Genomic DNA, 20,920 nt, shown 5'->3' on the forward strand with positions numbered 1-20,920 from the left:
TTCTTTGCTCCGCTCGACTGAAAACCACACCGGAACAAACCTGGGCCGCTGGGAGCAAACAAGCTCTCCGAATACAGAAGAGAACAGACGGGAAGACGGAGTGAGGAAGAAAATGGATGGAGGGGGGTTGGTTTCACAGTACAGTACAAACTGTGAGGTGATGTCTGAATGTGTTGCTGAGATGAACATCAGACAGCGGGAGGTGGTTCGTCTGTACTGTAGGACTGGAGGTAATTTTCTTTATTAAAGACAGATGGAGAGATATTTGGTCAAAGCTGAAGGATCAAAAACACACAATTGCAGCATTTTTTTGTTGATCCGAGGTTGTCAAGCGAACGTTACAATCCTCAGGCTGCAAATATGCAGCCGTCAATGTGAAACCGCAGTGTAAAGTCAGGTTTTGACTGCAATCTCTTTGATTGATGAATATCTTCTGCAAAGAAAATTGATTCCATGTGTTTTCTGCTGATACTTGACAAAAACAATTGATTGAAATATGTATTATTGTTCATTGTGCAATTTGAAAATGCTGAAATTGTAATTTCCTCACAATAACCAGAGAGATGATATTCTACTTTTTGTTGTTGTCTTGTCAGCTGTGAGGAGTCACAGGGAAAAGGAGTCTGGGAAATAAAACACCTCTTAGTCATCCCTGTCTTCTGGGACTCAGCCAAAGCCAAAGCTTTCACACCTGCTTTAAGCGAATTATCCAACAAATTTTCTTATTAATATATTGTCACAGTACAACCTAGTCTTCATAGCTCAGTCAGTTGTTTTTTTTTTTTAAATAAGTAATACTAACATCTGTTTTTTGAACAAACTTTAAAACGACGTGTTGTTGAGGACATGTTGGGATTTTAGTCAATGAGGTTTCACTCTTTGCAGATGACACTCTTGTTTCTTGTTTTGGGATCCTAGGACGAAACTCCTATGATCTTCTGCCCTTACATTAATATAAGGTAGAGATTTAAAATGCATCGAACGGTGTGTGTTTCTGGTGAAACTACAAATGTGTTGGTCTGAGGCGATCCTGCCTGCAGCTGATTACACTGGGAGGGAGCGAGGGGGGCCTTCAAAGGCTCCAAACAATCGAGCCGAGCATCAAACACCATCACAGCACAAAAAAACACTCACAGCTGCACATCCATGCACACACACACACACACACACACACACACACACACACACACACACACACACACACACACACACACACACACACACACACACACACACACACACACACACACACACACACACACACACAGGTGCATCTGAACTGGTGTGTGTGTGTGTGTGTAAGTGGCGGTACACAAAGGTTCAAACCCAAACCCACAGCATTAGCATTTCATCCATCCTGTGTGCATTTCAATCCACCTCAGGCTTCAGGGAAACATTCTCTTTAGTCTACAGGGAGAGAAAATTATCACCCTGCAGGCTCAAAATAACAGGCCACTTGGAAACACAATATTTCTCCTGTATCCAGGCTTTGTTCCACGGCCTGTGAAATGCATTCAGCATGAAATCAAATTTCCACATCTAAAAAGGAAACATTTAAATGAAAAACTGAAAAGTTTAAATGCAGTATGCTGTAATTTCATCTGGTCAATTGCAGTAACATGACAGATCTACGCTGACTTCTTTCAGATGGACATGCAGGGGATCAGCTGCATGCACAAAGAAGCAAAAAGCAAAATCAGGGCCATGTTCCCTCTCCAAGAGACAGCATAAGCCAAATCATGCAGATTCGGTCTCGTCAACAAGCTGGAGGGCAAACTGGCACTTATGCGTTCCACATATACTTAACAACCTCCTTTCTGTTTGTTCTGCCACATATGCTTTGTGGAAAACATAATTACTGCCCGGATTGGCAACATTGTTTTGTTGAGTAAAAAGAGGCGCTTTGATTGTCCGCTGCGCGTAAATTGTACGAAGGAAGTCAGAGAGTAGCACTTTGACACCACAGCACATTTAAGACTGTAGCTTCGTTATTAAAGTAAACATACCATGTCTCATGCTGTGTATTTTTCAACATCAATAAAAAAAAACTGCAAATAGCAAGACACACATCAGCTGGTTTACTACAGCAGAATGCAAAACAAACAACGATAAGTTGTTTTCTGGATGGAGTCTGGATCGATCGGAGTCATTGTAGATAGGTAGGTAGGGTGGGTAGGTAGGTAGGGTGGGTAGGTAGGTAGGTAGGTAGGTAGGTAGGTAGGTAGGTAGGTAGGTAGGTAGGTAGGTAGGTAGGTAGGGTGGGTAGGTAGGTAGGTAGGTAGGTAGGTAGGGTGGGTAGGTAGATAGGTAGGTAGGGTGGGTAGGTAGGTAGGTAGGTAGGTAGGTAGGTAGGTAGGTAGGTAGGTAGGTAGGTAGGTAGGTAGGTAGGTAGGTAGGTAGGTAGGTACTTTATTGATCACTGGTTTCTACACATAGTTTGGTTGAGACTCTGAACTACTGTGAGGTTCTATCGTAGACCTCTGGGAGACCACAGACCACTACGATGTCGGTCTCCATTTCTGATTCAGTGATGGCAGGAGGAGAATCTCAACTCTGACAGGCTTTCACGTCAAAGCATAATTATTTGCTCGAGGGGAAATATTTCTATTCACCTCTTTGTATCTAATAGTTTGGTGCGAACAATCCTTAACAGTAGTTTTTTGCTGTCACATGTCAATCCATTTAAAATAATTCTGTGAGTAATTTGATGGCAGGCCAAAGTTAAACTTGGCGCCCATCGGGTTTGTGCGATCTCCAAAAAGCTGTTACTAAAAAGCAGGGTAGATATTTGAGAAAAAATACGATATTTATTGAACTTGGAAATGTCAAAAAATCCACAGCCTGAGGCCTGGTATCCAGGAACATTTACACAGAGACGTTCTGTCAAAGTTGCTGATTATTTCCTGCAGCCTGTTCTTTCTAAAAACCCTTCTGGTATCAGGGGGTTGTACAGTAGCGGTGCCTCTGCATGGTTTCCTGTGTTAAATCCAGGCCGATCATACCCTTGATAGCTGGTATTGATTTCTCGTCGGGCCTTCAGAGCACCGACTGGCCTGTAGCCGCTACACTGAGGACTGCTGACTCTTTGTGGACAACAATCCAAGTTTGAGGAATGAAGCTGTGCTCAGCTGCCTGTGTGCCAACACGCCTGCCGGCCCGGGCTTATGGGATCGGATGGAGAGAGAGACGGGGAGTTTATGACACTGACATTTCCATAGACAGTGAACGTAGTCGATAAGCTGCTTATGACTGCAGGAAAGTGACAGTTCAGTTGTTAAAGTGGCTCAAAAAGCAGCTCCTGAATAATTATCCGTCATATGCAAAGTCGCTTCTGAGACACAGATTCTCAAAACAATAATTGGATTATATCCAACTCCAGGAGGAGAGAAATAGTTCAACATTTTGGGAAATACTTAATTATCCTGAGTATCTACAAAGCTGGAGTCAGTGTTAGCCTAGCTTAGCATAATTCAATCCAGTGATTGGAGAGGAAGGGCACATCATTTACTTGTTTATGTTTAGGGAAATATAACATTTTGATATCACAATTATTATTATTATTATTATTATTACATCCTATTTTTTTCTATTAAAGCTAATGAATTCAGATATGCAATATTTCCTCCTTTCTGTGCTCCCACACTGCCGATTTAAGGTGCGTTTTAGGCCGATGGAAGCCTGGAATGTCTCTCATTCTGAAGATAAAGTAACTGTCAGATAAAAAGGAGCATAAAATGGAAATGCCCTGCTGTGTTACTTTGCATCGCCGGCCAACACTAACATAGAGAAGTGGTTCCCAGCCTGGCCATGGGAACTTTCCTGGATATGTTTGCTTTATTCAATAAATATATTGGCTAATTTGACCTAAAACTAAAATCACTGGCATTCGCTAAATACTGAGTGTTAGCTCTATGAGTTATTATTAAAAAAACTGCCTTTATGAAGGAGCAGAGCTCCTCCAAATCCTGCCTATTCTTTTATTTTATGAACTATAATAACACCGGGCCATCAGCTCTGCTCAGGCTCTCCTGATCCCAGCTGCAGGAATTAAATCGCTGACAGGCATTTTAATAGTATTACCACATGCGGAGAGAGCGAGAGAGAGGAAAGTGAGATGAATATGCATGAGACAAATTAGAAAGACAGACGTTTGAGGCACAAAGAATGGCCGACTACACGCTCTGCTTTCAACCCACGGCCTCCGTCTCCTCGCTGTCACCCGGAGGACTGAGCAAACCTCCCGGGCCTCCGTTCCATTACGACATATGTGATAAGAGAAGCAGCAGCTTCTGCAGGAGAAACTACATAATAATTCACTGCCATATTTAGCTGAGAAGAAAAACATGTCATTTTTAGCTCAAAAGGAATGAAAAGTTTATTTCTGTCCTGATTGTATTATAATTTGGGGTGTAAATCAAGGATGTGGAGATTCAGGTAAAAGTGGATGAGGTGCAGTGAAACGCTGCCGTAACTTTACTGGACTTTGTCATCAAGAAGCTAGCGAGAACATTATGAGACTCTGAATGTCTGACATAATCCACAAGTTTTGGCAACGCACTAGATCCTCATTTATCTCAGAGACGCGCCACAGTTGGTTTGTTTGTTCAAAAGCCTAAAAACGCTGATTTATTTTTGGGAGAACTTCAGGGAGGATGGTTAAGGTCAACGATGTGGGTGACCTTAACCAAGTCCTTCAACTTCAACGAGAAAACACTCTGTATGTCCGGTCCCCCGAGAACAACACATTAAAAAACTATTCTGACAAATTAAAAATAAACCTACAATTATGCCGTGATTAGGCTTCGGCTTGGTTTTGTCAGGAAATCACTGCCCTGTTCAGGTTTGGGGGACCTTTGTCGTCGTGGTTACAAAGATACGTGTGGTCAAGGTTACGCTATGATTGTTCTCATGCTTTAACAAAAGAAACAACGTCATCCGATTTCCTCGATTTTCTACGACATACAGCATATGTCCTTCTTCAAAATAATCCAATGTATTTTTACTTCTACTTTTTACTACTTAAATAGGTATGTTAGCTACATAAAATAAGTAAGCCTGCATTTATTACATTACTGGCTTTAGTAAAGTAAAAACTACAAGTGTAACATTGACACAAACAGCGGTCTCCTGGGTGAAAGTTCTGTGTTTGTTTGACCTGAAAGGTCACATTGTCACATTGTTTTACAGTGTTTTACTTTAACCTTAAACAAGTTGTTTCTGTGCCGAACCTTAACCAAACCTCAACCTTGGATCAGAAAACGCTCATATCTTTAGTTTCTTTGTTCCTTTTATCTCTCGTGTCAAAGTCACTAACAAATGATGACGTCCAGAAAACACATGTGGCTATTTCTTCTTCTTTTTTTTTCAGTGGGAGAAATGAGGGGTTTTTGTTTTGCATATGGATTTGGTTTAAAATGCAGAGAGGGATCGGTACATGAGCTCATGGTTACAACAAAATAGATTTATTTCCCTTTCACTTCCATACTGCTGCCTGTTTGTGTCCAGCTCACTGGACTGAATCATGCTTTGGAACAACAACAACGATCCGCCACATCTTCCCCACTAAAAACCCAGAACTCAAAGCTTCCCTGCTGCCTCTCCACTACAACCGACCACAAAACAAAACTTCATTTTAAATACAATGTCATAAAAGTGTATTCTGCTTAAAAATAGCAGCCCGTCCTGTTTCCTCCCTGAAAACTCACAAATCAATCCACCATTATAGCCGCCCCTCCCTCCAAACTCGGCCTTTCATTTCAGCTCCTCACAATTGCACGTTAAATGTATTAAAAAAAAACATTTATTTTCCTGCGTTCGATAAATCACTTGTTATCTTCCATAAATCCCTCGGCAGTCATGCAGCGAAACATATGATATAGGAGACGGAGCGAGGAAGCGAGCATTTCAGCGACGGCGGCATGAATATGGGTTTATTTCAGTGGATTATAGCACATTTTTCCACCTGGAGTTAATTTATAGACATGTCAAGCGGAGGGAGGCTTCCACGCTAAAACACGATATTCTGGGGGAGGAGAAGAGCCAGACGGAATTGGAGCAAACTGAATTTAATTATGGTGAAAATTAAGCCGGGCGAGAGGAAGAAAACAGATGGGTAAGGATAAAGAGAGGAGGAAGAGGCATTTCTATGTGGCGTCTCATCAGCAGAGAAACAGGAAGCTGTGGTCCCAGAGCGTCACCGAGCCCCCCCACTACATCACACGTAGGCCGATCCCTATCTGACGGAGCCGAGAGGACAGTCCGAACACTTCCTCCATCACAGGTCTGGCTTTCAAATAAAAACACCAGCACCTTTTTAAAAATGTGTTTAATGATCTCCTTTATTGACGAATGCATCATGTTGGAATGTGTTTTATCAGGTCTACATGTTGCAAAAAGTTATGATAGTCTTTCAATGGAATCCTATCATGTTAAATCATGTGTCGGGATATCAGGATGCACATTAACACTAGAGACGTCGACTGTCTAATTGAGGAAACGGCCTTCTCCGATGCTCTGCGGTCGAGTCAGGCGATGTTCACACCCACAACTCTGGTGTTCCAGTCAAACCTGAGAAAACTCAGCAACACGTCACCAGGAACTGTTAAAACTGCTCCGGCATCACGCAATTAAAAAAGGATTTAAAATAGGTTTGTTATATCACAGCACTGTTTTAGATGCAAAGCACCACATGGAGCTAATTCATATTTGCAGGCGTTTTCTCAAAAAAAAGGGGGGGGGGCATATTCTGTCTTTTTTTTTCTCTCTTTCTTTTTTTTTTTACACCTGCACCACATAGGCCCTATGAGAAAGGAAGGAAGCAACAGCAGGTACGATACCGAAGCCTCGAGTGTCGCCATCTTGGTTTCTTTTTGCAACCAGACGTGACATGAGAGGGCGGGGCTAAGTGCAACCGAATGCTGAACAAGACATTATTGGGCAACCACAATGTTACATTTGTTCCAACAAACTGTGAAAAGAGTAAAAGTTGTATGATGAAAACACTAACAATACTCGGACCCCAACAATGTCATGGTAGCGACCTGTCAATCACAACGTAGCCACGCCCCCTAAATCATTCCCTGTTTTATCATCCATTTTACTTTTATTAAAACTTGAAACTGTCGATTGAGACCGTAAACTCACATTGACGATGTTTGCTGAGGTAATAAAACTAAATTAGCCGTCGACCCCTGCTGGCCATTAGAGGGATTGCAAGTTCAAGGCAGAACTGAAGGTTTCCATCTAGTGTTTGTTAATCAGCCTCTTACATCACCTCGCCACCTGTAGACCTGCAGGCCTTTAGCTCCTGATTTCATGGTATAAAAATATTTTTGATATATTCAATCATTCTCTCACACCACAAAAAACTGCTCAAGTATCTGACACATTGTTAAGTCCAAACTAGATTTTAAGATGCTAATTTAGAGTTAGCTTGAACCGAACCATCACCTGAGTGACGGTTAGAGAGGATGTTTTTTTCAGACTGAATACTGCATGCAGGTATATAATACCATATTTGTCCCATCTGCTGTCTGCGCTGTAAGTGGCTCCGTCTGAAGCCGGAGATGTGATGGAAATGCAGAACGGCAGCCGTCCACCTCCCGGTGACGAGTGTCACACCGGATTATTCCCGCCGCTTTGAGAAGTGACATCACGATGTGGACGGGGGGGCGGCCTCCATTTTTAATTCTGTTAGACAAACACCTGCAGCCAGTAGACTATACGAGTTAAAACTGTCCTACAATTCATAGAAGATCACGTCATATATTCTGTATGTCAACCTTAAGTTCCTTAAGTTTTCCCTTAAGTAAGCCTAAGTACTTGAGCAAATGTACATAGTTACATTCCACCACTGGTTATGGAGCATTAACTGGATTTTTTATCACAGATTAGTCACTGGCCATCTAGTTCGCCATCATGGTAAAGGTTAAAAAATACAGGATACAAAAAAAAGCATTTAAAAAATGTATTTATTTATTGTTTATTTATGCAGGGAGATCTTATGATTTATGATCAAATGATTTAAAATTACTTGATGTTTTCCGTTTTTGTGATGAGTGTTTCATCTTTGACGCAATAAACATAATGCATGTAAAGTGATTACATTATGTTTTAAGAGTTTTGATAATTACCGGGATAATATCGTGATTCTTAATTGTTTTGGTGAGGTCATGATTCTTTCATATCGTCCCACGTCTATTCTTATTATATTTGAGTTTTTCTCTGTTAAAGTCCATCCTTTGAGGATCCACTTCAGTAATTACTTGAATTCACAGAATGTGTCATTAAAAATACTACTTACTGATCAATCGACCATCCCGATGCAAGTCTATGTTCAGACTGTAAAAGTGTATTTTAAAATCTCAATATATGAATTGAAAGTCTACCGATCCTCCCGTCTTTGGTGAGGAATTCGGGGACCAGTGGATTCAGTTTGCAGGGTTTAACGGCCAAAAAACCCTCCACCAGCAGGCTCGCACTGAAAATCTTCTAAAACCTTTCACCCCTGACTGTGAAGATTAGACCGGGATTTTCTGGTCTGGCTCAAGGACTGTATCTGGGTGATGTTCACTTTTCTGTCCCGAGAGACAAAAAAATCATTCAGTCTGCAGCAGCTCTGGACTCCAGAAAGCTGCAGGAATTTATTAGTCTATATATGAGAAATGTTCTATGGTTGTCTCCTCGCATGGAGCCGGATCAGCTCAGAGTCTATTTATGATCTCCACCAGGAGGATCATGCATCACTCATGGGGGTGCGTGCCTTTGGTGAGGTCGTGTGCATCCCCGTGTCTGTCCACGGCTAATCTCCCATCCTGCTGCAGCAAACTGAATACTATTTTGGGTGGTCAGTTAAGTCTGCACGCTGAAGGACCTCTGGTGGCTGCATTAACTCAAACTTTCTCAAAACACTTATTATTGCCCGTCCTATACGGCCATTTGCAGCCCGTTTGATTCCCCACTCACTATGCGTAACTGACCCCCGGCCAGTAGGGGTCGCTAGTGATAACATAGCTGTGTGTGCACACTCTTTAAGTGTTTTGGACGGTTTATTTGGCCGCGTTTTCGTCGCCTGCGTACATCGTGAAGTGTTTTATGATACCTCCCAGCCCGATGGTGTCTAGACGGCGGGCTCGCCAACCGTGGGTCGTATTTATCCAATCACACAATGCAGCGGTGGTCGTTCAGACACACCTGGGCGGAAACCACCCGTCTAAGTTTGAACCGCGTTACCTCCACTGGGGGGTTCACAGTGAAGTCTGAGGGGCTTACAGTGAAGCTCTATTGTAATATTAACCGTCTAGATGGAAGAGATTAATTTAAGCTGCAGCTCCTTCTTCTTTTGTTCGGTTTGGAATCGACCTCATGCAGAGTCCGAGTCTCTCTTCTGCTTGGAAGTGATACTGGTGGCTCTGAACACACTTGGTTTTGTTTTCTTGTTTTTTTTTGGTGCTTTCGGTCTTGTGTCTGGGACTGAAACGTCCAGCTGTGGAAGCTTCCCCGTGCGTTGGTGGTGGTGTGCGACCTGCCCCGACCTTCGGCGTTCGAGCTATCCCAGCTGCCGGCTGCTAAGTGGCCTTGGCGAATCGTTGAAACTCTTAAATCAGCGGAGGAAGAGTCCCAGCTGTGGATTATTCATGGAGCGGAGCCTCGCCCCTCCAGCCTGCATTCATCTCTTCCACATGTGTTTGTCTTTTGTCTATCTAGGCTGACAACTTTTTTTTTTATATATCGTCTCAGGGCGTTGACGATGGTACTCATCCAAGTCCAGCTCATTAGTTAATATTAGTGTTGTTCCTGTCAGTGCGCAGCTATCGTCTCCATGCGGCATCAAATAAAGGAAAAGGGTTAATAATGAGACTCATTTTTGCTCCATCTTACATCATCTTCATAAGTTGAAGTTGTTAAACCTTTATTATTTAAACTAAAAATTAAGCTTGTCTCTTGCTTCGACAGAGGTGTGTTTTGAATGTTGATTTATTTATTCATTTTATTACATTTTTAAGTGTAATAAGAGACTTTTTCAGATTCAAGATTAAATTCTAATAATAATGGGTTAAGTTTTTATTAAATGTCCAGTGAATCGTTTACTAGATACATTGTTAGTTCATGAGAACGTATTTTCCAGCATTTGATTTTCTAATAAAAGTAAAGTTCCAATATAGAGGCCAAAATTAAATCAATCTTTGATTGCTAATGATTGTTAAGAGTGTTTGCTATGTAAATTGCCGTGGATAAAGTGCAGCTGAGGTTTAAAAAACATCCCCATGGTGAATCTTGAAATGTTTCTTTAATTGAATATTTGAAATGCAGATGATCCTAATAGGATCGGAACAGACACATTCACTCAGTCTGATGTAGCCTCTCGTCAACGGTGCTGCAGTATTTACACTCCCCCCTTGGTTGACCTCTTTAGCTACTAGTTTCAGTTTCTATCCCTTCCCAAATCTCATCAGCTCCCTCTAAATCCCCCGTGCCCATCCCCCATCACCGCAAACTGCTTCCGTCTGCACTTCTGCTTTTATTTATTTTTTTTCTTTGTCACACGTTCAGTAGCCGCCTCCCATTGTAAATTACTAAAAAAAAAAAAAAAATGTCTAAAGGAAGGTCAGTATTCAACCAAATTGAATCCAGGCAAACTTCCAGGTAATTTGCATCATGCGTTTATTTCTACTTCTGGGTTGTTAAAACTACTACAATATATTTTATAAGATCTCTAAAGATCTGCGACCCTCCAAAAAGGTGGGTCGCAGCACATATTATCAATAAATATGCAAATAAATGTCCAGTCTTTAATTTATATCTGCAGTACACATAACAGCCACATGAGGGAGCTGAAATGATCGTATTCTAATATTTTTAGCCTACTTCTAACATTGAATCTAATATAAAAGGCTAACGTGCAGTCTACGAGAACCCGTTATCTCTTTGTTTTATCTATTTGTTTTTAATAACACATGCATAAGATAAAGGTATTCAAGGTACTATAAGGTGATACAGAAATCAGTTACGATGGTAAGGAACGCTCTCTCACGATCTCTCGATGAGGCTTCTCGTGAACTGGGTCACGACGGTTTGGCATTATTAAAAAGTTTGGGAAACGCTGCTATAAAAACTCAACTTTTCACGAGCTCAGAAAAACTGTTTCCAGCTTTGTGACGATGCATTTTCCAGCTGATCAAAGAGGCTTTTAAATCGTTTATTTAATGCGTCGGAGGATTTTCTCAACGCATAAAAAAAAGGAACAAACAACACATTCGGAGATGCATCCTTTGTAAAGTAACTAAAGCTGTCAGATAAATGTGGAATAAAACGTATAATATGACATGTGCTTCGGGGATGGAGTGGAGTAGAAGTATGAGGTTGCCCTCAAGTACAAGTACCTTGAATGTGTACTTGAGGAAATGTACTTTGTTCCTTTCCAACACTGCGAGAGGAAACTAGATTAACTACATTGATTTCAGTTGTCGGGTCGAGCTGCAATACTTTTGTCCTCAAGGTAAACACACACACACACACACACACACACACACACACACACACACACACACACACACACACACACACACAAAACAAAAAAACCCAGAACAATCGGTCACAGAGATGAGAACGAGGTTTCTGCGTCTCACAGTCCCAGGCGGTGTCGGTGTGACTCAGACGTCCACAGAGGACAAACGCTGGCCTCCGTCCCTCCCGTCTGTTGTTTACACACAGACGGGGGGCTCCAGAGGCTTTTTGTTGTCGTTGGGAGATTCTCTTTTTTTCAGTTGATTATTTCAGTCAAATCGCTGAAAAAGGCAGAAATAAAGCAAAAGGAGTTGCATGAAAATGCTTAAAATGCGAGGTGAAGAGTGACGAAGAGGAGGTGGAAGCATTAAAAAACGATATGCATGATCACTGATTGTCCCACCCTTTGTTTACCTACAAGATAAGTTGTAAGTTGACCTTTTGACGACAGCAGTTATTTGCATCATCATCATCATCGTCGTCGTCTTCCTCATCAAACAGCAGATACTGCTGAGGTTGAACGTCTCTAAATACAGTTAAGGCTAAAGTCCACTTCGTACAAAGGTTAACTGGTTTAAAAAGCCGCTCCGTTCCGGTCCAGGAGGGCGGATGAGAGACTGAACTTCATCGACTTCCGATCTGAATCCAGTCGGAGCTGCAACTGCTTCAGGTCTGATGGCTTTTTATTCAATAAGGCAACAGTCAAAGTGGTATTTAGCTTCGTACAGGGAGGGGGGAGTCATCTAGTTACGTTATCATCATCTTTGTTGACGTTTCTAAAAGAGTCAAATTGAAGGGACTGCTTACTTAATGTAATATCCTTTTAGTAAACCTGCCGGCGAGCTAATAATTGTAATCTAACTACTGGGGGTCAAAGCAAGCCGTCGCCATGCCAACGGTAAAATAAAAACCAGTTGAAGTGGTACTGAATGTGCAGCTTTTCTAACGTGATACTTCAAAGTATTCGAGTGTCTAACGGGCGCGATGGAAAAAAGAACAGCCGAGAATTCGATAGATCACGAGAGCGTCGGCCTTTTCCAGCTCGTTTCAGGCATTTCATCCCCGACAGCCTTGAGTGTCGTCAAACAAACGGAGGATTACAAAGACAACACAGAAATCTGTTTTCCTTCACAAGTCCATCCATCAATTTTTCTATTTTCTCACTGCAGAGCCGTTGATGTGTTTCTGACCAGTCTACCTGTGAATCACACCTGGCTTAATCGTGTAATTGACCCTTGGCTAAGCCCCGCCCCCCTGCTGCGACTCAGTCAAGCTGTCAGAGCTACCGTGGAGCCCGCACCGTCACTAACTGCACTCTGATGAAATACAACATTCCCGTTATTGCACAGTACCTGTATGATACTTTATTTATAGGACACCTGGTGTACCAGCAGAGCTTTGAGGAGAACCAACATGCAGACTGAAATAAAGAAATCACTCATTTCTGACTGCTTTCGTCCTGCAGAGAAGGGATGATTTCTGTAGCCGTGGTTGTAAATCTAAATGCGTTCCATGTGTGAAAGCGGAGCTAAAAATAAGAGCTGACTGACTCTTTTCTGGCCAATTTAATCTCCTTCTTCTTCCTCCTCTTCTCTCCCTCCTGCTATGAAACTGGAGGCAGAGTGCAAATGAGACAGGAGGAGGGAAAAAAACACACAACCAGACATTTGGATAAAAGCTTCAAGGTCACAAACTGCGAAGCTTCCTTGTTGAACTGGAAGCCTCTTCGACGGCGGCGGCGAGCTGACATTCGGCCCGACAGCGGGTTTTCATTTCACTCCGCTGACTCAGCGTCCACTTTATTAAGTGGCCTGTTCATCTAACAGAGACGCGTTTAGCTCAACAGGGTGTTGCAGATGTTTCTGGATGAGTGACATTCACCTCGACTGTCTCCGGTGTTGAAGTGTATTAAAAAAAACGTTTACAGCTGATGCCATTTTAAGCTCTGGGAAACTGATGGCTTTTACTCGTTGTTTTAAATTATATATTAAATGAATTGAAAGGAAATATCACCAGATTCATTGCTAATTGAACTGTTCAGTTTTATCCACTAAAAGCAGCTTTGAAAGAGGAAGAAATGCACATTTGCAAGTATTCTAATGAGCACAGAAGTATAAATATATTAAATATCGAAAAATAATTTGCAGTCTGTGAGAGCAGATAAGATAAGATTCAGATGAGGAACTGAAACTGACTTTGTTTCACAGAGCAAAAAACAGTACCAGTTCAATAAATCTCCTCCTGTTCTTGAAGGAGGAGCCCTTTAAAAGTCACCGCTGACATCAGAGCAGATTTAATTGAAGTGGAGACCCCTCCCCGATTACTTTCAGATAGAAAACTGACACGAGAGACTGAGAAAAATAAACAAAAATAAACAAAAATTAATTTCCAGTCCAGTCTTCTGCAGCCTCCATTCTGTGTCGGTTACCACAAAGTCCATCCTCTCAGCTAAACTGAGCTAAGCTAAAAGCTAAGCTAAGCTAAGGATGTGTCTCCGTATGTGAAAACAGCAGTTTTAAAGAACCATTGTGAATTAGCCTTTATACCCTATCAATGCTCCTTCCCATCTGTGTGGAACAAAATAAATCAGCGTTTTATCAGCATGCCAGCTCTGTAACTCTGCAACGTGACGAATGTCTGACATCAGATTAGGTCTTTTTAAAAAGCCTGAGGCGTGTCTGGTTTAGATTTTTCTTGCTTTTCGTCGTCTGGACCGCAGCGTAACGTCACCCTCCTCGTTCCTCATCATCACTGCTGACCTCCGCCTGACACGCCGCCACCGTCCGGCTCACTGGCTCACGTTTCTCCGAGGCATTTTAACGGAAAAAAAAAAAGGGTCACGACCCCATCGTGGGAGAGAGACGGAGGGATGAGATTGAGAGGATGGAGGGGGAGGAGGAAACACTAGCCAACTGAGAACGTAGACACACCATCACCATCGAAGAACGATCAATAGAAGGATTTTATTATAATCCTAAATCCTCACTGATGCCGTTCTGTGTCCGCACACTAATAATTAACTGTATAAAAGGTTAAACTTTGGTTATATCTTCACAAATGTGAATTTTATTCCCCCAGAAATCACAGAATTATAAAGGAATTGTGTTTTTAGACTCTAACTTGTGAGTAAATTATGAAGCAGCTCATTGAACAAACAAAATTGAATCTATCAAGATATACACTGTAAAAAAAACTGTAAAAAGAAAATAAATTGGCCTATTATTATTCACTCATTCCTTAATTGACTCATTCATGTGCTATAACAATAAAAAAATATTATTTTGTGCAATATCAACGTTTCGTTTTATTTCATATCTGCAATAAAGTGAACTCAGCCATATATTTTTTTACTGCTACTTATTTTTTAATATCTCTACTCTATTTATTACATTTGCTCCATTTTGCCTCTTTGCTGCTGTAATCTGTAAACGTCCCCGCCGTGGGAATAACACAAAGGATTGTCTTATCTTAAATCAAATAAAAATAAAAGAAACAACACCGGCCCTGAACCAGAGTTTATCCTCACCGAATACATTTTCTCGGCTCATGTGGACAAGACTGTAAAAAACTGACGGGAGGTTAATCGTCCAGGGAAACGACGTCAAGCCCTGTTTGAGATAACGAAGGCGAGAGCCCGCTTTGCATGTTGGACTGCTGGACCTGGTGTAGTTTCATCTGAGGAGACCAGAAGAGTTGAATAAAGAAAGAAGAAATAGTTGGAAGCTTCTGGCTGGTGTCCAGAACAGGAGGTCAAAGGTCAAACCTGGACCCGTCTGGTCAGTCTGAATACTCAAGAACCGACTCTCACCCCAAACCCACTTCACTGAAAACCTCTGAAGGTCACAGTCCGATTTTTTCGATGTAATCTGATGATGTCATCGACGTCGAGGAACGACAGCGAATCAGGTCACTTTTGAGAGTGAGGTTGGAACGCGCCGGACGGTTCGTTAAACAGAACCATCTGACGAGCGGCCGCTTTCAAAAACAAACAAATATCTCAGGCAACTGGTTGAACCGTCTGTCAATCAAACTCTCGGCCAGTCCGTCGGGAGAAGAAGAAACAGGAATAAAACTCTCCAGTTCTGATAGAACTGATGCTATTGGAGCGTCGACGACACTGATTGGTCGACAGGTTAAATTGAAATTGCGTTCACCTGAGGATACACCTCAGACATTTAATTTGACTTTATAGTCAAACTCCTCCTCCTCAGTGTTCAGGCTCCTCCCACAGCCACGGGCAATGAGCAACTGTTTTTTTTTTTCTGCATTCTCTTTATTTCCCTTTATGATTTATACACAACAAGCTCAGAGTTCCGATACGACCTTGTTTTGTTTTTTTTTACCTCGCAGCTCTTCACTGCTTTGTTGAACGGCTGACCTTGAACCGCGGAGGTCAGCGTGAAAGCTTCCCCCGGGTAAATAAGGAAACTATTCATTAATGATTAGCTCGGTAGAAATAATGTGAGTAAGGTACATTATAAACAACGTCTGAAGTCTTCATTTAAAGGAAACCGACCCTCCTGCTCCGGCTCTTCTTACCACCAAGTTTCTCCTTTTGTCCGGCTGGCAGCGGTGACTCGTCAGGTAGCGGCCTCCTCAAACAGCTGGAGGGGGTCAAAGGGTCACATGACAGCAGCCTCGAGCACAGCGCTCGGCATTCCTGAGAGTGTGCGGATTGTTTGATATTGGATAACCCTGATTCGCTCTGTATCCTTTTCTTTTTTCCAACAGTGTGACATTTGCGGTTTTTTCTTCGTCCTTCAGGCGCTGGATGAAAAGTAAAAAAAAAAAAAAAAGCTGTGTAGGCGTCCTGCATTCTTTTATGAGAGAATGAAAATGAAATTAAAAGCTCATATCAAGTTTCAAAGCATGTTTTGCCATAATATCCACGAGGTGTTCACTGCATGAGGTCAAACAGGGTCAACGAGGTCCTCTTCCAACGAGCGTACAGTTTAACCCTCAAGAATCCACGGCGGCGGTTTTCACCCAATATATTCCTTCTGTTGCTTCGTCCTGAACTTTAACGCTGAATTTAAAATGTCAACAAGGCTGAGACTCAAACTGCACAAAATTAAAAAAAGACTACGCAGGAAAATTAAGATGAAGAAGACGCTGAAGAACATGTGAAAAAGTTACAGATTACACCCGTCACTCATAACGGCATTCGATTTATAGGGAGACTTAAAGCCAGTTTAGGCCTGCAACTAAAGATTATTTTCATCATTGATTAGTCTGTAAATGTTTTCCTCTATTGATCGATGAGTCATTCAGCCTGATGAGTGTCAGAAAATAGTGCAAAAATATAATAACGGACACAAACAAGAATCCAAAATATTTGAGAAGCAGCTTATGGTGCCAACTCATGAATCACTTGATCTATAAAACAGATTGGTCACCAATCTGCAGCCATTTTAAAAAGTGACATAGCAGCTAAAAAAAAAAATGAAATAAAGTGACACAGCAGAACTTCTCCTTCGTGCAGACAGCTAGCCGACGCTGCAGGCAGATTACAACCAACCAGAGAGCGTGGGGATCAGACTACGAGTGCCCTTATTAAGCTTTCAAAGATCTTAGATGGATATATCATTATGAGGACATGGGGGGGGGGTCCCATGTTGTTTGGGGTCAGCGGTGGGTTTGGAAGTCTCTGCCTTTGTTCGAATCTCATCAAGTGTGAAAAACGGGGGCAGGCCCGAGGCCCTCGGCATCATCTCCCTCTGCTCCGCCGGATCATCCCACTGAACAAGCAAACGTTTGAAAAGAAAAACACATTAACCTCCGGGGTTGATTGTTGGCAGCTGTCACTCACGTTAACGGGGCCGGAGTGAGAGGGGAGGCCAGAGAGTCGGGCGTACATCGTTTCCTGTCTGGAGCGACAACTTCAGGCCAGGATTTTATCATTCTAGAGATGAATCTGTTTAAATGCACTGTGGTCGAGGAATAATCGACTTGAGTACCGACTGAAGATGTAAAAGTGTCAAACATCCTCATTTAAAATCATAAGTTTGGTTAATTTCACTGTTTCGTTAAGATTTGGCTGCTTAGTGTTCCAGTTATTTCAAGTCACGATATTTTTACGATTATCCTGATAATGGAAATTCACTACGACCATTTGAGTCATTTTCTTAAAAAAAAAAAAAAAAAAAATTGGGATCCACGATAAAAATCCTTCCATCCCTATTACAGACTTTATTTTGTTAAATACAAAAAAAAGAAAGACTATTACATTCCTCATATGGAGATATCACACTATGTTACAAATTGGTGTCGTCTCAAATAAGCTCTATAATCCATCACATGAGTCCTGATCCGCCTCCCATCCTGCGTAGATCTGTTGTAGTGACCCCCAAATGTGGTGTAACAACTTAAAAAATTAATGTGTTCTAATCTCTGTATACAGTATTTAACCCCCAACCTCCAAACATGGCAAAACATGTCATGTGTTCCAATCCCCACAAATCAAACCGGCTCACGTTGATGTGGATTTTTTGCCACAAAATAATTGTCTTACATTGTTTAGTAAGTCCTTATTAAACAATCCTTAATTATAAGGATAGTCTTATTTAGGTGTCCAAGCCAGGAAGAAAATGTGGAACCAACCCCCCCTCCAAAAACCACGAGGACTACAATCTGACAGCAGAACCACCGCGTGTGACCTCATTTAGACTAATGGCTGGCAAACAGATGGCATAGGTTCACGTTTCATAGTTAAGATGGTGACTGGGGAGCATTTAGCTCCCAAAACAACTAAAAAAACCCAGGATCTGTAATCTGAGCTCAAAACACAGCACAACCTCCAGTGATTTGGGGAAATTAGTGGTCAGGGTTGCGTTTTAGATTCAACGGCGGCACTTAAACCAAACAACGCAGCCATTTATTTTTAATTGAATGAGATGAAAATGTGAAAAGGGAACTTTTCAGAGAAAACTTCTCAGCAAAAACCAGCAGACCGACACATTGAGAGACTAGCTGGCGACACACTGCAGCTTTTAGAGGCTAAACAGAGAAGATATTTGCCTCTGGAGTTGGTGGAGACCAAAATCGGAGCTAAAAGAGAGTTAATAGTGGACTTGCATTAACATGAGGCTCCAAAATGTCAACAGTGTGTTCACGATTTATATCCACTGCCCCCTAGTGGCCAAAAAGATCAGATGTTGTACGTTTAAAAAAACAGAAAGGTGTTTTTTGTTTGCTGCTACAGTAAGGACAGGCTTATCATGATCACAGTTACAGTTTAACTCTAAACCATACAGTCCAGCTCAAAGTCAAATATTACCCCCTCTAAGGGCATTACCGGGTTCATTACCTCCTCAGAGTGCAACAGGAGGGACACGATGACACAAACCACGTTAATAGTCCGAGAACGTTCCTACAGCTGATGGCACATTATTTTAAATCATCTGGATTTTCGTGTACATCCTACATCCGAATATTCCTGATTGGCGGCTAAACAAGCCTCTGGGGAAAATATTTAAAATGTATTTACGATATTTAATAATACATGAAAGCACATTTGTATTTTTTTGTATCAACACATGCACAAAGAGCATTTATAACCCCCGAAAAAATACTAAATGTTAACTTTATCAGCCAACTTTGTCTGGGATTTAAAAAAAACAAAAACGTCCCGCATGTGTAGTTTCATACTTAATCATTCACTTGCATGAGAAACTCTCACATCCTGTTGGTTTTGATTGCTGTGATTTCACTTTCAACACCATTTATTCCAAGTGAGGAAAAGGCCACAAAGGGTGATGAAGGGGGCCCCCCCCCCCCAACCCAACCTCCCACCCCTCTCTCTCCCGGCCTCGCCCCTCTCCTCTCCGCCCCTCGTTTGGGGATGCAGGGGCTCACCAGGATCTCTGGACCAGGCCCGTTCAGCCCTGCTGGAACCTCACACACACACACACACACACACACACTCACACACACACGCACGCACCGCTGCATCGCGTTGCATAAAAGCCTGAAATTGCTTCCAGCTGGCTCCGGGTAAACCTGGTCCCGACTCAGAGGAGACACTGAGAGGAAACAAAGCGGTGCGCTTGCACAATTATTTATGTGCGCGCACGGTGTTGCAGCAGCAGCACGTTGCACCGACTCTGCAGTGCAGAAAACCTGCTCTCTGATTTAAAACCCCCACCCCCCCCAAAAAACCTCACTTCCTCCGGTTTCACTCGTGGCTACTTAGAAAAAGGGTTTCAGCTGGAGAGAAAGTGTGCTGGCAGTAATCCGGCCGGTTAGAGGAGGAGGAAGAGGAGGAGGTGTGGAGGAGGAGGAGGAGGATGCTGCACGCGTCCCTGCTGCAAGCATCCTCGACCCGGTACAACGAGACCCGGAGGGCGGACCGGAGAGAGCATCGAGACCAGCGGGACGAAGGGGATGGAGAGTAGGAGAGAGGGGGAAAGATAGAGGGAGGGGGGTTGCCGGTCGGTGGGACTCACCAGTCGGTGTCCGAGGTCTCGTCGATGACGTCCTGGTAGGCGGTCAGCAGGTCCAGTCTGTTCTTGCCGAGGTTCACAGCCATGTTTCCGTCCCTGCAAGCATCCAGACCGCTGCTGATGGAGAGAGAGAGACACGGAATGAGACTACGGAGAGGAGGAGGAGGAAGAGGAGGAGGAAGAGGAGGAGGAGGAGGCGGCGCTGCTGACTGGTGGAGACAAAGACGATCGCGGTGTCCGAGAGGTCCTAGCGCCGGTCGGTTTCTCTCCGACAGAGCCTGGTGCTGAGAGGAGGCAGCCTCCATAACTGTATTGTCCAGGGGACCACATCTTCAGCTAAGGGACCCGGGGGACCACATCCCCAGAGAGCTAAGGGACCCGGGGGACCACATCCCCAGAGAGCTAAGGGACCTGGGGGACCACATCTTCAAAGAGCTAAGGGCCCCGGTGGACCACATCTTCAGAGAGCTAAGGCCCCCGGGGGACCACAGAGCTAAGGGGCCCAGGACTGGACTCAACTCCTTTCTGGGCTTATGAATTAACACATTTTTGGCTAATTTCCGTTTCAGTTTTACCGTTTCTGACAAACACTCCAGATATTACACATATTTTTCCTCAAACCATAAGATAATAAAGATCTATGTGTTTAATAAACACATAGTCAACGATCACGACAGACAAATAGCTGCCAATCACATGATATAATATTGCAGGCTAACATTTTGAGCTAATGTAGCTTGATAGCTGTTGCTAAGCTAACATTTGTAGGCTAATGCTAACTTCATGTTAGCTTGTGTTAACTTTGTAGCAGTTATGGATAATTCATCTAAATAAATAAAACGAAGCATTCACTTTTATGTTTCACTGAGTTCTACTTCCTTTGTTTACGCTAATGTTAGCTTAGCAGAGTGGTACACACTATTCAACTGGGACACACACACACACCACTCCATCAAAACATCAAAACATTTGAA

At 42.7% G+C, this 20,920-nt stretch overlaps 1 protein-coding gene across 2 annotated transcripts in view; it reads right to left on the reverse strand.

The window, feature by feature from the left end:
- dbn1 (drebrin 1) overlaps positions 1-20,108 on the reverse strand; it is a 76,496-nt gene extending 56,388 nt beyond the window's left edge. For both annotated transcript variants that reach the window (XM_084029262.1, XM_084029261.1), the window contains exon 1: positions 19,950-20,108. In XM_084029262.1, the coding sequence (XP_083885388.1) occupies positions 19,950-20,032 (83 nt within the window). In that variant the 5' untranslated portion in view covers positions 20,033-20,108. The remainder of the gene's footprint in view (positions 1-19,949) is intronic.
- Between the last annotated feature and the right edge of the window lie 812 nt (positions 20,109-20,920).

This window comes from Eutrigla gurnardus (assembly GCF_963514095.1).
Source record: "Eutrigla gurnardus genome assembly, chromosome: 15".
Lineage (NCBI taxonomy): Eukaryota > Metazoa > Chordata > Actinopteri > Perciformes > Triglidae > Eutrigla > Eutrigla gurnardus.